The sequence below is a fragment of the Thunnus albacares genome, chromosome 7 (assembly GCF_914725855.1).
Source record: "Thunnus albacares chromosome 7, fThuAlb1.1, whole genome shotgun sequence".
NCBI lineage: Eukaryota > Metazoa > Chordata > Actinopteri > Scombriformes > Scombridae > Thunnus > Thunnus albacares.
The window spans coordinates 9201335-9224286 of NC_058112.1; the positions used below are offsets into that span (position 1 = coordinate 9201335).

The 22952-nt window shown below is 39.4% G+C and overlaps 1 protein-coding gene across 5 annotated transcripts in view; it reads left to right on the plus strand.

Moving 5' to 3' along the window:
* cdh13 (cadherin 13, H-cadherin (heart)) overlaps positions 1-22952 on the plus strand; it is a 356911-nt gene that overhangs the window by 256462 nt on the left and 77497 nt on the right. For all 5 annotated transcript variants that reach the window (XM_044356226.1, XM_044356225.1, XM_044356227.1 and 2 more), the window contains one exon: positions 13215-13355. In XM_044356226.1, coding sequence (XP_044212161.1) covers positions 13215-13355 — 141 coding nt within the window. The remainder of the gene's footprint in view (positions 1-13214; positions 13356-22952) is intronic.

A 22952-nucleotide genomic window follows, 5' to 3' on the forward strand; every position in this document is an offset into this window, starting at 1 on the left:
CATACAGTGGTAGAGGATTGAAGATGAAATTTGGACCAATGCAATGTCAATATTGTAATCTGATTCTTGATTGGTTAGTGAGGACGTCCTCCCTTGCAACATCATTTTATGTGAATGAATAAAAATAAAGTACATTAATATTAGAGATCCTGCTCTAAGGAGGACAGCAGGAGCCCGTCCTCCTCTGCTCTCCTCTCACCGCTTCACACACACTGTACTTCCCCTCTTTCCTGTCCTGCAGGTGTCGCTGTTGAAGCATTTTAATCAAGAGAAAAAATGTTCTATAAATGATACTGAGATTTGATAATGGTTTATTTCAACCAATTACTCTTTTTTATATTTTGATCTCCCTCTTGCCTCTCAAAAATAGGGGAGGAGAAACCTCCTCTGCCTCTATGGACGAGCCTCCTCTGATGTGTATGGAGCTACAGTTTTACACTTGAGCCTCTCTGAACAGTGTCAACCAGAGAATAACCTGTGGCAGGTTCATAAGTGTCCAGTGCAGGCTGAGTGCACTTTTAGTAGACTCAAATCATATGTGTCACCTGTATACGTGCAGTGGAAACTTATTTAGGTGCCGTACATCTCTTTCTGTACAAGCAACTGACTGCAACAAACAGTGAATAAGATCTAAAAAAAGGACTTTTTTAAACTGATCATACCAGCTTTAGACACACATATAGTCAGCTGCAGAATAAAAAAGCGTCATTGATAAGAGCGAAAGCATGGCAAGACTCTTTTTTCTTTTTTTTTTCCAAAAAGTAACAGTTGGATGACAAACAACAGCTCAGATGTAATTCTCCACAGTGTGTTAGACAACATAACTCATCAAATGTTGAAGCAGATGGGCTACAGCAGATGTAATTTTGACTCCTGTCGAAGAGAAAGATGATAAAACCAAAGTGAGCACAAAGTTGATGATTTATAAGTGAAAAACAACACAAGGCTGGACTGTGTTTTTCTTGTGACTTGCTGATGGATAAATCCGAATTTGGCTTAAATTTATAATATTTTTATCCCAACACATAAGACATGGGAGGGTTTCCCTCACCCTGAACAATTTCATAGCCAATATATGCTTGAATGAAAGGTTCTGACTCTGAAAGCCGTCACTGCCTTCAATAAGGATATATGCAAAACTGCGCAGCAACATGTTAGCAACATGGTCAAATACCCAATTTAGTAATTTAATCCACAGAGGGTTTTTCATTTGCATTACAAAAAAAAACATGGATATCTGCCTTACGTCTCTGACCACATGCTATTGGAGGATATCTCTTGTGCCGTATTGATTTCTGAGACCATCCATCCATCTTTTATAGCAGGTATTTGTCCTTGTCAGGGTCTCGGGGGACCAGAGACAATCCCAGCATACATTTGGCCTAAGGCAGAAAAATACTCTGGACAGGTTGCCAGTCTATCGCAGAGTATTTACTGTATGTTGCAGGCTACTAATGAGATCAAATTTATCCCTACCCAGAGTATCCTGTATGTTGGATCAATATGTCAGTCTTTCCAGAGTTATAAGTGTTCAGGGACGGCTGAGAGGTGATGGATACTTTCAGCAAGAAACTGTACCATCTCAGTAAACACATGTCAGTCTCCTTATCTGAGCATTACACGGCACCTTTACAATGACATGTATATGTGGTTAAAAAAGCTAAATGGACTGGAGCATTTCTGGCACCCTGTTCAATACATGCCTTGAGGAATTCATGTTGTACTCAAGGCAAAAGGGACTCCAATAGCATACATCTAAATACAAGGAAAACAAAGGAAGAAAGAAAAAGACTTTATCTTACAAAAAATGAATAAATAAAAATAAAAATCTGTGCAACTGCAGTCACAAAAGCTTAGGTTAGAAGAAGTTGAGGATGAGAGATGAAATCAGTGGAGAGAAGAAAGTAAAAGAAAGAGAGAAATATAGAACTACAGAGCACACTTGACAATCCTTTGAGCATCAGCCGTGGGGGAAAACTGGGACATGTTTCACTTGAATGCATGTTGAATTGCTCTCTGTGTTGCAGAGTTTCTCTCCAGCTGAATCATTTGAACTATTCATTTTGTTCTCTGTAGAGAAGGACTGGAATCATCGTAGCCTGACACTTGTGCTTGTCAAGTTCATACTTCCAAAGTAGTATTTACTGTGCGTATAGATCTTCTGCTGTAGTAAGACACACACATGGTAATCCTGCCACAATGGCTCATTAATTTTTTTTTTTTTTTTTTATTTTATAAGGGGTGTGTGTTGTCCGTGCGCAATCTAGATTAATTAGTGAACCCACCGGGGGAAGATTCAGCAAACTATGCTTTGATTTAATCAAACAAGGATACAATTAGATCAGAATTCTTTCAGCAATCATTTGATACATTATCCTATGTTATGATTTGATATGATTCCATTCAGTTACCTCGGGAGGCAGCTGGATTCAGGAGATCTTGCGAGAATCCATCTTGTCAGGCTCCAAGTTATGCGCTTGTGTCTGAAACAAGAGTGGTTCGGACCTATTAGTGTCCTGTGAGGATTCTCGCATGATCCTGTGATCTCGCAAATCCAGCTGCCTCGCAAGGTAAGATGGTGATAGACAGATGGTTCATCCAATCAACTGCCAAGTATTTTTTGAAAGTGCCTGCCTTTTTCCAAACAGTTTACAAGAACGACTTCTCAGATGGTTCTGTGTAACAAACCATCTGGCGTGTCAATTTACCCGTTCAGTTGGCTTTGGAACAATGGTTTTATACCCCTACGATAAACTGGCAGATGAGAGACTACATAATAAACAATGGATTACAAGAATGGGACTTTCAAGACTTTCTGCACTGCATCCACCCCTCATCTGCATTCTGAACGTTATTTACCATCATTGCCCCCATATATTAAAGGGATAATTCACCGATTTAACACTTTAATCCTTGCATTACACAGCAAAGTGTAGTGCATGAGAAAGAACCATCTCAATATATCCTGTGAGTGTGTAGTGAGGAATCCCAGCCAATTACTGCAAAAAGGTGTTATTTTGAAACAACAAGCTGAAAGTGGAGCACATTTTTTTCATGTTTTCAAGTTTCCCACACACATCTGCTCAAGGAGGTCATTTTGAAAAGTGGGCTTCACTTCTCCAGAGGAGAAAGTGAGTAAAACTCAAGGTTTATTTTCATAAAGACAATCAGTAACTGCTTGCTCTGGTATCTCCATAGAATAGATAATAGACAACCACATTATTGTGGAGTTTATGGCTGACACTCAAAATACAGCTATAATGTATTTCAGTCTGCAGCTGAAGAGCTACTGCCAAGAGAAGCCAAAGAGCAGTACCAGAAACAGGAAAGTGGGCAGCAAGACAGGCAGCTCTACTATCTGTGAAGGAGGGCTAGAAAGCAACAGGCTTATACTGACTGTCAGTGTCTGCAGCAGAGTTCTGGTGTGTCAGAGAGAGCCCCCTAGCCGCAATATTTTTTGACTTTGGAAATCTTTTAGATAAGACTAAGCTACACTCTCTGTACCCAAACAGAACAAACTCCTCCCAGCACTCCTGTCATGGCTGCTGACTGAACTGCTCTCGCTCAAAGCTGGACCAAATTGTTGTCCCTATTAGTCACTTAGACAGATAAAGATTGGAAAATAGGAACTAGGTTGGAAAATACTGACGTTTCCCTTTAGGTAAGACTACTGCTGGCTCACCACGTAGCCATAGCGTTGCCTTCATTGCCAACACAATAAACATTTCCTCTTGTAAGTAACATGATATAATTGGCAACAAACCTGCCTGTTTGTGTCACAGCACTGATTAGCGTACAGTGCCTCGGTCAGATAAATCTAACTGAATATCAAGAGCTACACGAGGTAAGGCACAGGAGGATTTGTAGCTTTTGGTAGTTTTACAGCACTGCTCGACAAAATTTGAAAGGCATTTAAGATGATTAATTTGTTTCTTAAAGCCTTGGGCTTGCTTCCTGAAAGAATATTAGAAATGGCACTTCTGTCAAATCCATGAAATTATGTTCTAGTCATTTTGGATCTTGTCCCATTTACATATTTAATCTTCCACACAGTTACTTTGCTGGAGAAAAATCTATTATTGTAGTGCTTTTCAGTCCCCCTAGGTGATAGAGTTGAAACTGGGAGTCATGTGTCACACAACTATGTTTTATGTTTTGTTTTGTCTTTCTCACTGAGTGAGTTCAGCAGTTGGTGTGACAAAATTTATTGTTATTTAGATTTCTGATGAACTCACAGCAATTGTATGTAAAACAGACTGCATTAGTATCCCAGAGAGAGTCTTTGAGCTGAATCAGAGCTGTGTATTAAATCATTAAAATGAGAAATAGAAGTTAAATCCTGCTACTACAGTTTGTTTTGTGTTTTGTGGTTTACACGGTGTTTATACAATACTCTGTTCCGAAGAGCTGTCTGCAAACCCTGATACTGTTTGCAATTTTACACTAATACTGAAATTGAGATAATATAAAACTTCCATGATGACTGCTTCTTGTAGTTTGTGTTTCTAGTCTTCAAATGAAAGGCTTTTAACTGGTGAGCATCACCAAGTAACATGTATACAAAGAAGTTTTTGCAGGATTTGTCAGGTATTATCGCTTTTGTGTGACTGATAGTGAACAAGAAATATCCAAGAAACGCCTTAGGTTTAAAAGCTTGACCAATCCTCTCTGAGTCATGTATTGTCTTTTTTTGGAGCAGTGATGTCCCCGGGGGGATAGATGGCATATCTCTGCTCCCAGTTTGAAAAATGGTCTTTGTGGAACCATGACACTGTGAGAAAATAGAATCAAGCAGCAGAGATTCGTTCCTGCAATATAATGCTGTATCAGTGTGTTTAGCATCAAGGCTGGATCATCTCATTCTTACAGTCGATTAACTGCTCTCTCATTTGTATGCGGCGAGGTTAGTTATAAATGATGGAGGCTGAAGTCAAGATAATAGCCTGTGAATTCCACCAATGAGATTTCAGGTAAACCCTGTGCAGTAAAATGGTCTAGTTGTAAGATCACACGTAAAGCACGCTTGCTGCTCTACATGTTTATTAAACTGATGTACCACAGATTCATTCTCACTCATCTATAATAACAGGGAACTCTCAATATTGAGATTAATAATTTATTTATAATATTACCTCTCATTGAACTTTTCAAAGCTAAAAGCTGCATCAGTCAGTAGAGACACAGTTACATGGTCAATCTGGAGGGACATGCCTAAGGCTGTAGTTGCAAGCTGGGTGTGAAAAGTTTAAAATGCAAATCATTTTTAAAAAAATCAATAAATCCTAATTTCAAAAGAGATAGCAACAAGTGAAAAGATGTTGTTAAACACTATGTCAACCATTTTGAAACACAGCCTTTTAAGATAGAAAAAAATATTACTCATTATACAGAGAAGATTGTTTTTTTAATGTCAGGTGTGGAAAATGGACCTTTGGGCATTTCACAGCTGACAACCTTTTACATCATGCTCCTTCTGTTCTGCACATGTAAGACTTAAGAATAATTAATGTCCTATCATTTATTTTTCATTTAATATTTCTTTGAGTTCAATTTGAGGACTCCGTGGCAAAATGGAAAACTGCCCTTGCAGTCTCATGCAATGATTCTTTTCTTTAAACTCTCCTCAACACAGGTTTTTTAAATTCATTCATTTTAATTCATTAAGAAATTTGAGGCCTTTGCTCTTTTCCCATTCAAACTCACATACTGATTGATGTGATCTCACTATAGGAACAGCAGTTATCAAAATTTCAGTTTAGAATTGTACTTAAGAAAGGAGATGGAGAATATATATATGTTACCATATATATATATATATATATATAGATATATATAGATAGATAGATAGATAGATAGATAGATAGATAGATTAAACTCTGTTATCAATGTGTCACCTTCCCACTGCCGCCTGCATATTCCTCTTGCTCTCTCCGCCAGTGGAATGCTAACCATGCTTAAGATGATGAAAGAAATAGATCACTTGCGTAGGTTGCAGTGGCCCAGATAAGGGGCCTCACGTGGCTGCCGTCCTACCGCAATTAACTATTGTCAAAGTGATTAATCATATATCTATAGAGGTGGAGTGCAGGAGGCTGCCAGCGACCTGTGAGGTGAAGTGGAACTAAAACGTTTGAGAGAGAGAGAGAGAGAGACTAAGTTTGGAGTCTAATAATTGTCAGAAATTACTTTATTAATACATATGCATTACTAAATTGAACATGAGACTCTGTCTTTAACACTGACATGGCAGCAGTAGCAGGAGTTACAAAATATCAAACACACACCGTGACTAGCGTACCTTTAATTGAGTTATTATGGCTGGAATCAACCACACATTCACAAACGCACACACCTACTGTGCACCACAGAATCAACCCCCTGTACAATACTTGAAAGGGAAAACGCTTGTGATCCCAGCTGTAAACTGGTTTTACTCCAGTCGATCTGAGATCTGCATCTTGCTGAGTGTTTCTTATAATTTGGCCTGCATCCCACTAAGCACAGCAAAGCAGACAGCACGCCATTACCTAATGAGATGTCTACTCTACTGTCTAGCCATACCCCCCACTTAAAGTTCTGAGCATTTGGCAACAGGACAGGTATATTTAAGATCAAAGAGGTGAAATTGGGGGAAAAAAGTGCATAGCTAGTTTGATATAATATTCATATCCTCTGGGATATCAGTCAAGATACTTTTGTATTTTTCATCCGTTTCTGCTTTTACCTGAGCAATGCTGACAGAAAACAGGTCAACTGATGCTTTCAGTCCTACATCTTCATAAAGATTAGTATAACAGTTCCCCATACATCACAGGAATACAAAGGCAAAGAGTATGAATGGGCTTTGACAATGATGGATGTAAACACCTGAAGCAACAGTCTCAAGAGATGCATCCCCAAAAACTCATACATTTGTGTGTATTTTTCTTATACCCAAACAAATGTCTACACCAAGAATGAAAAGCAGAAAATAGAGCTTAATTAAAGAGGGAACAGACCCAATTCTAGGACCTCTGAATATACAGTTTAGTAGTCGCATAATGAGACTGTCTTTTCAATGCCAAGGACAAAAGAAAATGTATGAATTGTAGAGAAAAAGAGCTCTCCACTAGGAAAAAAAAGGTGGAGGGGAAGAGGGATGAAGCAGATGAAGGTGTAAAGGTAAGAGGAATAATGTTGCTCTTGTAGAAATACTGTCACTAGTGGGTTTTCATATAACTCTAGTTGGACTTTTTTCTAAGCCTTTTTATGTCTGTCATCATTTCTCTAAGCATTTGAAAAGAGGCCTGAAGAATAGCCAGTGGCTTGGTGCTGACAGCGAGCACTAGTGAAGGGCCAGGGGAGAACAAAGAACCCACTGCCAATTTGATTATAATATCACACCTATTCAGAGAGTTAATGTGGTGTCTCAGATGTCAGGCCGCTGTCTTTCTCTCTTATTCTGTTCTTTTCCTTTCCATACTTATCCCTCTCCAGTCCTCTCTCTCTCTCTTACTCTCATCCTCTCCCTTGCTTTGTGCCAGAGATCAGCCCTTACTCGAGGGGCTTTGATGAAATCCTTTCAAGGCAGAATGTGACGGTCTGAAATGTCATTCTCAGATCAGATGTCTCTGAAACAAGGCCTGTCATATCATTTGAAACGCTCGACTTCATTAGCTCTTTGTTCAGTTTCACGTCAGCTTTCACAAACACAATCGCTCAATGAAATCACTTGTGGCTTCCTAGTTTTTCTCCCACTTATATTTTACAAAGAAAATTATACTGCACATTGGGAAAAAAGGCAGTGCTATTCTTAAAGTGGATACAGGGATTTCTGTCACTCTGAGTGCAAGAGTTCACCAAAGATCACATTCGATTTCGATGATGCAAAGGTGACAAAGGTTATGCTGCCTTTACTCAGTCAATCAACACCAGTGTGCACATTGTTAAACTTTTTTTCTCCAACACATACCACATTCAACAGTAAACTCTGCAGGGCTGTGTGCTGTAGCTGAGCTCAGTATTGCCACTTTGATCCAGACTGACTGGATCGCCATGAAAATCGGTACGGGCATTTATGATCCCCAGAGGATTAATGCTAATGACTTTGATGATCCTCTGATGTTAGTGCCACCAACAAGTTACAGGTTTCACTTAACTTTTCATGTAGTGCCATCATCATGTCATTTTTTTATTTATTTAAATACCTGCAAAATGAATCCCATCAGTCTCAGCTATACTCTCTGTTGTGCTAGTTGGTAAATGTTAGCATGCTAACGCACTAAACTAAGATGGTAACATCTTCATGTTAGCATTGTTATTGTGAGGATGATATCATGCTGACATTAGCATTTAGTTCACAAGACAGCTAATTTAGGCTATTACTTTACAAATTTTATTCATTTTTAATTATATCTGGCTTGAAATTATTTATTTTGATATAATATAGTCCCAAAGTTATCCCACTTTACGTTAATAAGTGATAATATCATTTGACTACTCCTCTGGTATTAAGAAAAATTACTGGGAGCAAATGAATAAACATGTTAAAACTACAGTATGGAGAGAGACAGAATAGATAAAGCTGGAGTATGAGCTTGACCACCAATGTTTTATGTAGACATGAACATGCTGCCGTCCATCAGTTTTTTTTTCTACAAAATCCCACAAGAGAAAAAGCAAAATGTTAACTTTTCAGTTGTCTATAACATCACTGCCGCTTGCAAAGTCTAATCAAGTGTTTCCAGGCAAATTAAAAAGAGGCTGAAAAATGAAGGGGCTGACTGAGACGAGTATCTCAATCAACACTATGCCAGTAGAAGTTTTCTGACACCTGGAGGGAAAATTCCCCGTTGCTGTAACTCTAGCCCAGAGTGAATGTGAACATCTTTTCTTGGCCAGGTACTGCCAGGGAGTTTATAATTGAGTTGAGACTCAGGAAATACTCATTAAGACGTTGTCAGTTGCCAGAGGAGGCCACGCTCAATGTGTTTAGACACCACTGAGACTGCAGGTATCCCAGAGCCCTGCTCTTCTCCAGCTGGAGGGCTAAAGTGTATGTCTGTGTGCAGGTGTGTGTGTATGTGTGTGAGTGCTTAGAGTTGGCATGTGTGTGTGTATATGTGTGATTGTGTGCATGAGTTTAATAAACTCACAGGTCCGTGGAGCACCATCTGCCTGCACAGTGTTTGATCGAGCAGGAGCTGGTTGTGAGGGACACCTCTGTCACCCACTATGTGTGACAAACTATTGATAGAAACACCTGTTTATTGTCTTCCTCTTTCCACAATCTCCCTTGGAGCAGCTGCTTGAATGGATGGCGTTTACAACAGGAGGCAGCACTAGCCTCTAGGCTGGTAATTTCTTCTGTATAGAAAGTCCCCAGTAAATAAAAACGGGCAGTTAAATGCATTCAAATGGTGTCGTGTCCTGGTTTAGTTAATTTGACATTTATAGGATTTTATGTTACGTGTAACTTTACCTTCCATGGTCAACTCTTGATCAATAAAATGAAAATTCGGTTTCAACGCTCAAGATGTCTAAGTGTCCACACATTATGTTGCACCTGACCTCAATACGTCATTTCAGTGAATAATCTTTGATTCTGTCTAAACTCTAGTTGATGTGATAATTAAAATGAGCCTGAAGGTGTCTGGCCATTGATCGTTTGATCTCCCCCCGCCTGCCTCAGATGAAATTGATTAGAGCAATATCTATGATGAGGACAGAACCAACCCGTTCTCATTCCCATGTCCTCAAATACCACCGCTTTGTCACGCGGTCAGCGTCTAATACTGACGCACCGGGCTTTCAATTTACTCCTATGAAACCCATCTGTGTCATTATTAGATGCATTTTTCAACACGTAGTATAACGGCAGTTAGTGAAATTCCAGTTGGAAGTGTCTTTCATGCCAGCAACAACCGTTATAAATAAAAAAAAAATAAAAAATAAAAAAAAAATAATGACAATACTGTGCTTACTGTCTGGGTTTGGGTTAAAATGATCACTTGAAACATGGTTTCTACTTCTTTCAATTTACACATCCTTCATTGTCATGGCAACAGTAAACACCACGTCTATCGTTGTTGCAGTTTTATAAAAATGCCCCAACTTGCGGTTGGAAATGGAGGAAATGTCCTCCTGGGTTTGTCTTAACTGTATAAACTTTATAAAGTAACAATAAACAGAGTCCAAAAGTCCAAATTTCTCAATTTAAATTTATTGGGGTTTTTTTTAGAACATTTTGTTGTATCACACTACACAAAATAAAACCCCTCCCTACCTCCCTCTCCCCTCACAAACAAAGAAAGAGTTGAATCTCACTCAATTGCCCCTACTGTCAAGATGGTGGCGAAGCTAACGAGATTTATTCATCTCGTATCGTGCCTAACTTTAGTGGACCAGACTTACATCTGGTGGAGTTAATAATCAGAGTGTATGTAGTGAATAGCAACGTATATTCAAATGCAAGAGATGAACGCTCTTGACAATTATAAAGTAATTTTATCATTGCCATCTGTGATCTGAAATCACAAATAATGTAGCACTAATATCATTTTACTACAGAACTTACTGCATATATCCAACTAGGCAACATTGTAAAAAAAAATGACATGAAGTCCAAATTAATTTTTCCCTTGCTGACAAAACACTTTTGCAAGGAGCTGGAACAGCCGTCTAATGTAACTACACTGTAAAACAGGCTCATTTGGAGCAGTACCTTAGTTGGCTATCAACTGGCCTATAAATGCCCTCCTATAGGCATTTCAGTTAGTGTGTTAAACAAGGGCCTAATGAAAAGTCTGTCTTCTCTTTATGATGTTATTGCAAAAACAAAACAAGGAAAAGTTAAGCATATAATAACATTCTAGATCATTTTGTTGTGTTTTTTCTTCTGATTCTGTGTGTGTGTGCACTCTGGTGTACTAATGTGTGTGTGACAGCTCCCCCCTGTTTTGTTCCAGGGGTCAGTGAGAGGAGTAGACATGCACTCAGAGCAGAGGTGAATCTACAATGCAGGCGAGAGCTCCAGCAGCATTTTCAGTGAGACAGATGGATGAAGTTTATTCAGCATGTGACAGTTAACACCCCCAGTAGGGAGAAAACACTGAAGCAGATAAATAAATGTTGGATTTACCAGCCCCAACCTTCTTTTATTTATTCACTAGAATCAACATTTCTATTAGGCATGACTTATGGCAACAAATTATTGCTGTTATGATCATTAAGAACGCAATCCTCTCACTGTATAAACTATATTTCTCAAATATTGTTACATAAATTGTTATAAAGATGCTGGCAGGCCAGTTAATGGATTACATATCTAATATGGAGGTTTGCAGTCCAGCTTCAGCAAAACTACTTACTTAAAAGACAGATGCCTTAGCAGACCAAGTTTGCATAGGAACATAGAATCATAAGACTTCGTTTTGTTTTGTAAGCATGACTTGACATTGGTTGAATTTGGGTTTCATTAACGTTCAGCTTGTTATTTCATCTCTAATACTCAATGACAACAAAAATAACTAAAAACATGTGTGAAGATTCTTAAAGCACAGCAGAGGCCCTAAGTGAACACTATGATTTTACACATTATGTGGAGGAAAATATTTGTCATTTCAGACAGGGCCTAGAAACCTTGATCTTTGATGCCTCAAATTATTGTGGAAAATGTGTGTAAAAAAACAACTTTGAGCCTTTGGGAATCTTTAAAATGGATCAGTGTAATACCTTGCATAATAGATCTACGCTTACACTTTGATTCTGTACTGCATAGCTTTTTTTTCTCTCTTTATCACCACACTATCTGTACTTAGATGTATGAATTTTAAAGTCCAACTGAATTAAATGACATTTGTCTAGCATTATCAGCTCTGTAAATTATTTGCCTTGTGATCTCTGTCCTGTGAAACCAAAAGGGAGACCTTATTTCTATACAGCAAGTCAGAGCAATAACGTGGCATTCGATCATATGCAGGGCAGACCGTCACACTGAGCCTGATAGCATCCTGCTACACAACACAAAAACAACAGACTCAGCAAAAACAACCCACATTAGCTTTCCTGCTAAAGTTTTCTTATCTAACTTACAAATATGAACACACTTCTTGTCCTACACCTTAGCATGTTGTACAAGCGACCGAACAAACCAGGACAAAAGTCTACTACTAACTTCAGTTTGCAGGCTAGATAGATAATTAGCTGCTCGGCTGCAGCACATTAAACATCATGTAAACGTACCTGTAAATGTCACAGATTATTTGTTAGTTTGGTCCCTGCTCTTCAAAATCCCTGTTAGAAACAAACTGTGGCTTGTAGCTACAGCAGTTTGTTTACTCTGTCTCTGTTCTGTGTGGCGTGACACCAGTAGCCTGCCAGCTAATGTCAATCAGACAAGTTTCCGACATGCTCCTCCAGCTGGCTGAGACAAAAAAGAGCATTTCTAATATTTCCCCAAAGACCTTTTTTGTTCATTCTAATAATACAAAAAGTTACCAATGTATTAAAAAAACATACTGACATTGTTTGACTACAAAGATGGATGATTAAATGTGATTTCAGATGGACTTTAAAATGTGGATTCCTGACCATTCCTTAGAGATATTGTTAGAGATAAGAGTGTTTATTGGTACACTGTTATGTGAGTGTGAGTGTGCATATTTACAGAGTGCTGATTCTTTTTCAGCTGTTATCCAGTAAATGTGATGGTTGGTTCAAGCCTCCGGTGAACTATTATGAGAGCTTTCAGGCTTTTTTAAAGGGTCGTCCAGTAATGTAAAACATGGTGATAAGTGTTAGCTTTTGCTCTGAGTGGATTAATTTAATCACTCACATGGCTAATCATTCATTTAATAATGATTTTTCCATGATTCACCTCTCAAATAGATTCTCTAATATTCACAGACTTAATCGCCAAGGATATTTTACTGCAACTCTGTGACATCCACCCTCATGCATGAGCTACTGTGACCTTGATTTTTTCTTCCATACTTTAAAAGTGATTGTACTTGCATTGCCTTTGTGCCTCTCTCTTCCCTCTTCCTCCTTGGTTGCACTCTATCTAAGGTATTATTTTCTCCATTATTCTCCTTGTATCTTCCTCTCCAGACCTCCTCTCCTCTTCTTATATCCCTGCCATTTCTTTATTTAGTTCTTCTGTGGATATTTGTGTTTCTTGTGCACATCTATGTATCGCTTTTCTAACTCTGCGTCACTATGTTTTTATTTTCTAGACACTGCCAACTACAACGTACGAGTTAGAGATTGTGGCCAAGGACATGGCAGGAAGTGAGGTTGGCCTAACGGGAACAGCCACGGCTACCATTACCATCACAGACAAGAATGACCATGCCCCTGAGTTCACACATCCACTGGTGAGAAACATCTTTTTTTTTTCTTCCTCTTTTACTTCTTCTGAACAGAGCATTTTCTTTTTATCCCCTTGTCGCTCACATGTAGTTTCTACAGAAAGTGTGTGGAAATTGTTTGTTTACCACTCCAGGGAGGTCAGAGTTCACAGTCAGTTAGAGCTGGTAGAAATACTGCACTTTGTCAAGAACATGTCAACAGGGCGGATACTTCCCAATAGCAAGCTTGAACCAAGGACTGCTGGTTGAGGAAGGGCTCTCTCATTGTGCACAACTAATTGGATTCATTTTCTGGGGCTTGTCATGAGCAGTGTGGAGCTTTTTCTTCATCTAAAATGCACAGTCAGATCTACTTTAATGTGTTTTTAACTAACATAGTACAGAGTATGAGACTAACGTGGAAGCATTACTGAAATGGATAGATGGACTATTCAAATGTTCACCAAATGTCAATGCAGTCGCACAACTACCCATTCATGGTGATGAGTCACCTGTTGCATGCTTACTTTACCTCACAGAACATACACCTACACATTTCATGTATTTTGTATTTGCACCCACTCAAGGACTTGTCTAACCTTTATCTTTCTTATATAGAAATATTCGTGTCCTTGTCTGCTAAAGCTCAGGGGAAGCCCAGCATAGATCACGGGGTATGCATGTGTGAGCAAAGAACATATGTGGCAAATAATAACACATAATAACACATCTTGGTAACTGGTTGATGTGGGTGCACAGGCAAGATAAGGGAATCTGCGTGCAGGAGTGGGAGTAGACGTGTTGTGGTTCAGTGATGTTTTGTTTAGTCAGCAATGCCTCAAGGCATTAGTGAAAAGCTAACAGACTAAACCGCGATCTGCCAGTCGTGCTATAAAATAAAATGTACATGCACAAAAAATAGAAAATAGCACACAATAAATTGCACCTTTTGCCAGTTTGTGGCACCTCGTGATGAATTTGTCAAAAGCTGCTACCATGGCTGTTTTCTTTTCCCTCTTCATCCCTCCTTCTCACCTCTGGAGGTGAGAAAACAGAAAAAAGGAATGAGGTCTTGTAGAAAAAGACCCTCCCTGCGCCTCAAGGTGCACTTGTAACATTGAGTTGTGTGGTTCTTAATGGAAATGCCCACAGCTGTTGTCAGGTTTGGAGACACATCATGCTTTGCCCCAACCAAACCTCCCCTACAGCCCTCCCATGATGCATTGGGGTTGTCAGGGGAGCTTGTAAGGAGCGCAGCTCAGATGTGAAATGTTACAGCTCAGAGGGCTCGGCAGGGCCGTGCAGAGTGCACCATGTCCATGTCCCAGTTAATGTTCTCATTTCTCACTGGGAAGAGATCCGTTTAACAGCGTGGAGAAATGGAGCTTTTAAAAAGCAAGTGTTTGAAGGCACTAAGCTCCCTGTATAAATCCTCTACTCTCCACTCTCCCTGACCACCTCTAACCTGCCCATGAATCATCTATGACCTCTCAGATGACCGCCATCATATTGTGAGTGTGTTTGCGAATGTGTATCTGCACTGGGTTTGTGTCAGTGGGAGCTCTCGAGCTTTCACCATATAAATTATTCAACTAAATACTCAAGTCTTTTCATAGAACTTTCCAAAATCCCTTCATTCAGAAGAATCTTGAGTTGTCTTTTTTTGAAGACGCCACCTCCTGCAGACCAGATATAAGCTTTAAAAGCCTGTCTTCCAGCTTGTGAGCAGGACTCAAGCAGAGAAAGATAGAGAGAGGGAGGAAAAGATGACTAGAAAGAGTCGGACAGAAAGAATAGGGAGAGAAAAAGAACAAGCAAGCAAATAAATGCTCTGAAATTGTGTTCCTTCCTGTTATTATTCATTAAATCCACTGTAGCTGGGTTTTATGAGTTGACATTTTATTTGAATTCAGCAAACATAATCCCTATATAGGGTGCCTCTTTTTTTCTCAGACCTACCTACCGCAGCTCTATACAAAGAGACAGCTATTCATAGTTTCTGAAGTCTGCGTTTCAAACCACCACTCGACTCCTGCATAGATCCTCAGATCAGCCAGCAGGGAATCTGTGCTCCTTTCCCTTTTTAATTCATCTCTCTGCATTGAAGTTGTTGAAGTTTTTGCTTTATGTAAAAGAATTATAAAACAAGTGAACATTATTTTGGCGCATTATGATTTTCTCTCAAATATGGTTTACTGTAGATAAGCTCTTATTAGTTGTTGTTGCTGTTGTTATGTGGTGGACTAACATGAAAATGTAAAGTCAAAAATCAACTTTCAAACCACTTTGTGCACTGATTTCTCATTTCCCTTTTTTATTGTTAATTATTAGAAAGTTGTAAAGATTTGGAGCTACTCTATCTGTATGTTGACATCTAAGTAGGACACAGAGAATGGTACTCAAGGTAGCCTTCATTATCCATTTGAAATGATTTCACAACTTAAAGTTGAATTGAAATTTGAATTTTCCTAATATTACTGTGTATTCATTCAATTCAATTTCAGTCTGACTTGAAAGCAGCTGAAGAGTGATGCTAAATGTTGTGTTACGACCTACACTGATAATTACTGATGCAATACTGAACATATAGAGTATGCTCAAAACCTTTCATGAAAGATGTAAGAATTAGCTGAACAGTTTGCCAAACTGCCATTTCTTTCCCCCTTGGTAAGTACTTTTTAAGGATGGATGATTCAGCGTAATCTATCTTCCATTTTAAATCATAAGTTAAGATGTCCTTTCTTAGTAGGAAATTTATTACATTTGGCTACCTTCTGTGGGGGACTGGGCTCTGACTTGATTAATTTTATAGCACAGGTCTAATCTTGCTTTTATGAGGAAACAAGAAAAAAAAATGATATGGAATCCCTTGGTAATTCTCTCAACTGAAAGGTTAGATATGTATGCTAACGAAGATGGATATTTCATCTGGTGAATTTTATCTGCCAATCTCAGCAAGGGTTATGTTATCCCTATATGTTTACTTTTAGTCTTAGGTGCACTGTTTCTGGGATTTTGTGCTGTGTGGGATTTGATATTACACTTGCTCACACTGTACAAGGGAACTTTTGTGGATATAGTTAAACTTTTGCACCAGTTAATGCTGGTATTAGAGCAGACACTGACATACACTTGTCTTCGCCCACACCCACCACCTTTTGCCCTTCACAGCTCTTGCCTTCTCTGCTATTTCACTCTTTCTTTCCTCCACACCAACATCCTGATCCCACCTTCATTTTCTTCCTCGGCACTTCCTCTCGTCGTCTCGTCTCTGCTCTGGCTCAGCTAATTCCACGCCGTGTCTGACTGGGCCTATTTCCCCCTGCTCCTCATAACAAGACCATGATGGACCTTATCATTCTTGTCACTCAAACTCCCTGACAGCCAGTCTCTGTATTTTTTTTTCTCACTCAATTTCGCGCTCTTTCTCTGTGCCTGTCTGTCTTTTTGTCTGCTTCTCCCTCTCCCTCTCTCTCTTCAGCTCCCTGCTCTCCTCTATGATGACCAGGAGAATATGCTTGCCTGCAATCCATCTGTCCCGCTGATAAAGACGTTAGCAGTGATGGGTGTAGCACCAGGCACGGGGCAGCAGGGCCCTGTCAGTGCTGGTCTGTCTTGGGGGATGGCTAACGGGTGTCATGGATTAGTCCGGGCCTTGCATGATTGCTTCACTAGCTCTGAGATACACACAGCGCTTACCCTGGGTGATACGGTGGCGCAGTTGGCCAGAAATCTCTTTCACAAAGGAGAACCAATAGGAAAGGATTTGTGCACTATATGTCAGGTTAGATGCCTGCCATAAAGGATAACATACATTTGTGTGTGTGTGTGTGTGTGTGTGTGTGTTTGTGTGTGTGTGTGTGTGTGTCTGACATAGACAAATGGAGCAGGTTAGAGTAAGGCTTGGTAAGCTATGTCCTTGAAACTTTTGCAATTTGAGCTTTAAGTTTGTTGGTCAGTTGTCAGTTTTCCTCTACATAAAGAATTTTAAGATTTGAAAAAGGGTCTCACGCTAAAGCATTTCTGATCCCCTTGTCAAATCATTTTACAAATAAACCATGTTTGTGCAATTATATTTCGTTACACAATGCTTGACCCCTACAGCAAGAGGATCTGGTGGCTCTGTTATGCTTTGGGGGCATTTTGCTGGCTTGGTTTGGGTCCACTTGTCCTCTTAGAGGGAAGGGTCAATGCTAATCAATACAAAGTTGTTCTGAGTGATCACCTTTATCCTATGATGAAACATTTCTATCCTGGTGGGAGTGGTCTCCTCCAGGATGAAAATGCCCCAATTCACAGGGCACAGAGGTCACTGAATGGTTTGATGAATATGAAAATGATGTGAATCATACGCTATGGCCTTCACAGTCACCAGATCTCAACCCAACTGAACGCCTATGGGAAATTTTGGTCTGACGTATCAGACAGCGCTCTCCACCACCATCATCAGAACACCAAATGAGGGAATATCTTTTTGAAGAATGGTGTTCCTCAGCCTTGATTCTACAAGTCTCTGGAACACCATTCTTCAAAAAGATATTCCCTTATTTGGTGTTTTGATAATGCGAACTTGTCCAATCATTTTGTCGTTCATTACATATCTCTTGCTGTATGTTGAGCACCAGCTTTGCACAGGTTTAAATTTGAAAAGGTTAGGAGTTATAAAGATTTGCATTTTCAAAGACTTTCTCCTCAGAGCTAGTCATGGTTAGCAGTCTAGCAGTCTAGAGAGGTAGTAATAGGGGTCCTGTGTTGAAATAATCAATGGAAACTTACTTTCATTGGGGAGAACACAGCAGAAAGTGAGTGTGGATTGTCAGACTGTCAGTTTTCCAGTAGTTTCAACATTTTCTGAGGCAGAACTATCTAGAGTGGCCGCTGGAGACGGACTGTCCAACACTATCTAATGTAATGCATCAGCTGTAACACTTGAATGGCTGTCAGTGCTTTCAAGCATGGTTATTTAATATGCTGTGTGCCTGTATCTACTGAAGTCTTTTTCCTTTTTAAAAAAAAAAAAATCTCAGCTGCATTGAGGGCTGTCATGTTCTGCAAAGGTAGAAAAGCTGCTTTGCTGAATGTCAGATTCATCGAAAATCTATCTTTGGAAACTGCCTGAGCAGAAGCTGTTCAAATTTAATAAAGACACAGGTAAGCTCATTAACTCTCCAGGCACACTTACTGCAGGATTAAAGATGGGGGGCGAGTAAAAAGCGAGTGGGGGGTTAGACAGAGAGGTGAGTTGCCAATCCTGTACACAGACACTGTGTATAGGATTGTCTGGCAAGATGAGTGATCACGTGCACTTGGTTTCATTTCAGCTTCATGCTGGTACAATGAAAATGGTGCCTTTTTACAGATTTTCGGTCTGTCTACACCTCGTTCTACTGAGAGTTAAGCTGCTTTTGAAAGCAGATAAAGGAAAGACAAGTGGCTGCTTGAAAACGTACACGATTCCTGTTTAACTGAGGGAGATTGCTTTCTAAATCTGACTTTTACCTCTGTGACTACTACATCAGTATTTTGTTATTACACAGGGGCCCAACCTAGCAAATGAGCGCAAGACTCCATCATCCAGACTTTTAAACCTGTTGTAAGATGTATGTTAAAGGTGTTGCACCATTTTTGGATCTGTCTCATTTTAGTCTTTAGAGGACCAGAAATGTAGCAAGAAAAAAGAGATGGATTTTGAGACAGTTAAAAAAAAAAGACATTGCGAAAGTAATGGTGTGAAAGTAACTAATATGCCCAGGAAGGCAAACTTCAAATGCCTCTGTTGCAGTGCCTCCCTGCTGTTATGTGGCAATAGAGCAAATGTTGCTCAGAGGCAAAATAGTCTTGTCTCGGGAGGTTTATTGTGATGGGCTGCTGTTATGTGTGTTCCCTGTCAGTGAAAATCTTGGGGGCAACAGGGACGTGTCACAAAGTACTTTCCATTAGGACAAATGAACAGCTGCTCAACTGTCTGTCTGGCTGCCTGTCAGTGCAGCACCCAACTGCCATCTGTATTAATAACACATTGTGACAGACATCCAGGAATGAAATAAGTTGATCTCCCTCCGCCTCCGTTTGTGTGTTCGTGTGTGCACTGGCATGTGTATAATGCTGTGTCCTACCTGTAGGAATATGGCAAGCATATGTTTGTTTACTTAACTCTAATTGCATGCATGTGTCTCTGTTTATTTGTGTATACCTGTGAGAGGGAGGACAAGATGGAAAAGTTATTAAATTTGATGGTTTCTGAAAGCCAGTACCACACTCACCTTTTTCTTTCTTTTTTATACCCTCTGTGTCTATCCATTCATAAGAGCACCGCACATAACACTCAGACTAGAAGAAAATGGTCTGAGTCACTGGTTTGTAACAGGCAAACAATGCCAGCTGGCAATGAAGGACAAATTAAAAACCTGTATAAGAAATAGGAGACAATTTCCATAGTAATGTTAATGAGGCAAAGAGTGTTTAGTGTTACTCGGTAAAGCTGACAGATGTGTATATTTATCTCAAGGCTTCACATCTCTTTCTCGGGCCCTTTGCCAAAATTTCAGTATTCCGTGAAAACAGGTACGTTGAATGTTCAAATGAAGGTTTTGTGGAATTATGTTGTGTTTTCAGAAGTCAACCAGCTGTTTTGCTTTTGCTTGCAGGTGTTTACTAGTCTGGGTCCTGACTGAGTCACAGAAGTTTTAGGTTAATCATTCTCACATACTGAGCACCAAATGGTACCTCACTGGTCCATTAAATGCTGATGCTGATGCCAATACTGTAAACTTCCAGTTGATTGAATGGATCGGACCAACTATAAATTTTGCTCTACTGCCAGTAATTTTCTTATTACTACCACCAATTACTGCTTACTTTTATAGGGTGATGGGAATGGCATTAGATTTGTAGGTATTTGGACAAAGTAAAATTTTGACCTGATGGTGATGCTAGATGAAATGTTAGGGGAAACACCAAAATTATTACATCACTGAATCAAATGACCAAAGTTATTACATTTCATTCATTCATATAGTCTCTGTACCAAATATCAGGGCAGTCCCTCCCATAGTTGTCACAACATTTCACTCAAAACTACAAGCCCACATCCTCATGGTGGCGCTAGAGTAAAAGTCAGGAGATCACACAAGTCATTATGATGCATCACATTGGAATCACGAATGTCTGTACAAACTTTTGTGCCAATCCATCAAGTAGATGTTGAGATATTTCACTGGGTAATTGAAAACTTTGACCTGCTGATACGATGAGATGCGAAGTAAAGTGATCACCAATTATTACATTCAACCTCTGGGCACCATGAATATCTGGACCATTTGAAGACATTTTACTAAAAACCAAAAAAGTCAGCCTCATGGTGGCACCAAAGAAAGTCAAGTGATCACCAAAGTTTGTAGGCGTCCTCTACTGGGGACCATGAATGTCTGTAGAAAATGGCAATCCATCTAATAGTTGTTGAAATATTTAAGTGGTGGACTAACCAACAAAGATTTTCATCCCAGACCTTGTAAATGCTAAAAGTACAGCCATTGGGCTTCACTAGCTAACAGGGAGAACCTGCACTCCCACTGTACAGTATATTGACTAAGATGTGTATTGGCACTAGCTATGGATTTTTTGAGTAATGACTGAAAATTACTTTGACAATACGTGGTAATTGCTGTATCAAATTTATGTTATTCCATGGTACTATTATAAGTACAATAATCGGTGCAATAATCACAGCTGAAATTCCCATTAAATACTTGGCAATTACTGCACGGCTAAAGAAAGCACTCTCGAGGCCATATTATGTTCTTGGGTTTGTTTATTTGTTTCTCATTTAAACTCATCTTGTAGCAGCTGGACGTGACCCAACATGAACCAATTTCTCCTCGGCGATCAATAAAGTATTTCTGGTTCTGATTCTAATTCTGAGACTTAACTGTCCTCACTACGACTTGTTCACACAGTCGGCAACCAGCACCTGTGAGTTATTCATCGTCAGTGATAGGTGTGTGGGCAGACTGACAGTCACATAAGCTGATTAGCAGTGTCATATGCAAGCTATTTAACCAGTGAAGAGACAGATATGATTTAATGTGGAGAAAATATTTAAATTACATGCTGTGTATGAGGCAATAGCAAGGGTAAGACAGTGTTACAAGGGCTAGCTGTGTTACATGATGCAGACATTCCATTATGCAGAATGTATTCAAACATGCTCATTTAAAAAGCCATATCAATATGTTCTCAAGGTTCAGTTCTTTAACTACAGATCATATATATACTTTATATATTTGCTGACGACTTTTGAATGCATGCCATACAATTATGGATTTGTATGTATTTGTCTTGCTGTTCAAGGCAGCCACTGGTTTCAATTAATTTTCATACAGAATGAAAATCAAGAAGCCGACTCTTGAGACTCATTTGAGTTGTGTAATCTATCACAGTGAACATCAAGTCTGCAAATTATTTGTGTCAGTGTCACATTATTGTTTTGTGGTAAAGCAGTTTAAGTGCAGAATGGTCTGAGTGGTCCGCACCCCACTACCTCATAACAATAATGTACGGTATAACTGACATAAAGTACATAGACTTGATTGTTGACTTGTTCACCGTGATGGATTAGACGACTCAAGCAAGCGTCAAGTACTAATAGATTTTTGTATTGGAAGTGAATGGAAACCAATGGATGCTTGGAACAGCGGCAAATTAAAACGTTAAAATAAATGTTCTAATTTATTGTGATGTACAGGATTTTTAGTAAATATACTAAAACATGAAAAAACTACTGTTCCTTTAAGTAATAAACTAAATTTAAATGTTTATGGATAATCAGACTTAGCTGTAGCATCACGTTTCTACAGCATGTTCACATGAAACGTGGAGAGAAGTCACACTAGTCCACATATGACATTAAAAAAACAAAAAAACATAAGCCAACATCACAATCATAGGTACAATCAAAATGACAGTGCTGAAACTGTTGACCGAAACTTGACATTATCCATTTATATTACTTTTTTCTTCTTAGGTTGTTTGCCTCAAATGACTATCACCCAATTATCTTTTGGCAGTGTGACATTACCTTGAAGATTTATGGGACAGATTATTGAAAAAGTCAGGCATAAAAGGGGATGGGAAACAAAAAATCAATGCCACACTGTGGTTTTCCTCCTTGGAATTTTAAATGTCTGAAGTGCAGGGTTTTGTGATTTATGGCCACTGCAGACATTGTCTATCTATATATCTATATATCTATGTGTGAGTTATGCAGTAGTGCGTGTGTTTGTGATCTGAAAGTACATGTATGAATGACAGTGTGTGTTTTCATGTGTCCTTTAGACCCCAGGCTGCAGAGAAGATGTGCTCATTTATTTGGCTCTTGGCCTGTGCTGCCCTTGTCATGTGGTCATTTTTTCTGAGAGTGCAGCAAGCAAGAGCCACTTCTGTTAAGTGGCGCTCTGTCTAGGCTTGGAGTCTCAGACAGCAAACAGCCAACACGCACATATACTTTCACATGCACACGCACAGACACATACACACACACTTGAAGGCAGACCCTTTTTTTTCTCCTCACCCCCCCCCCCCCCCCCCCCCCTCTCCCTTAATGTGTTTAAGTCATTTCAGGCCAGA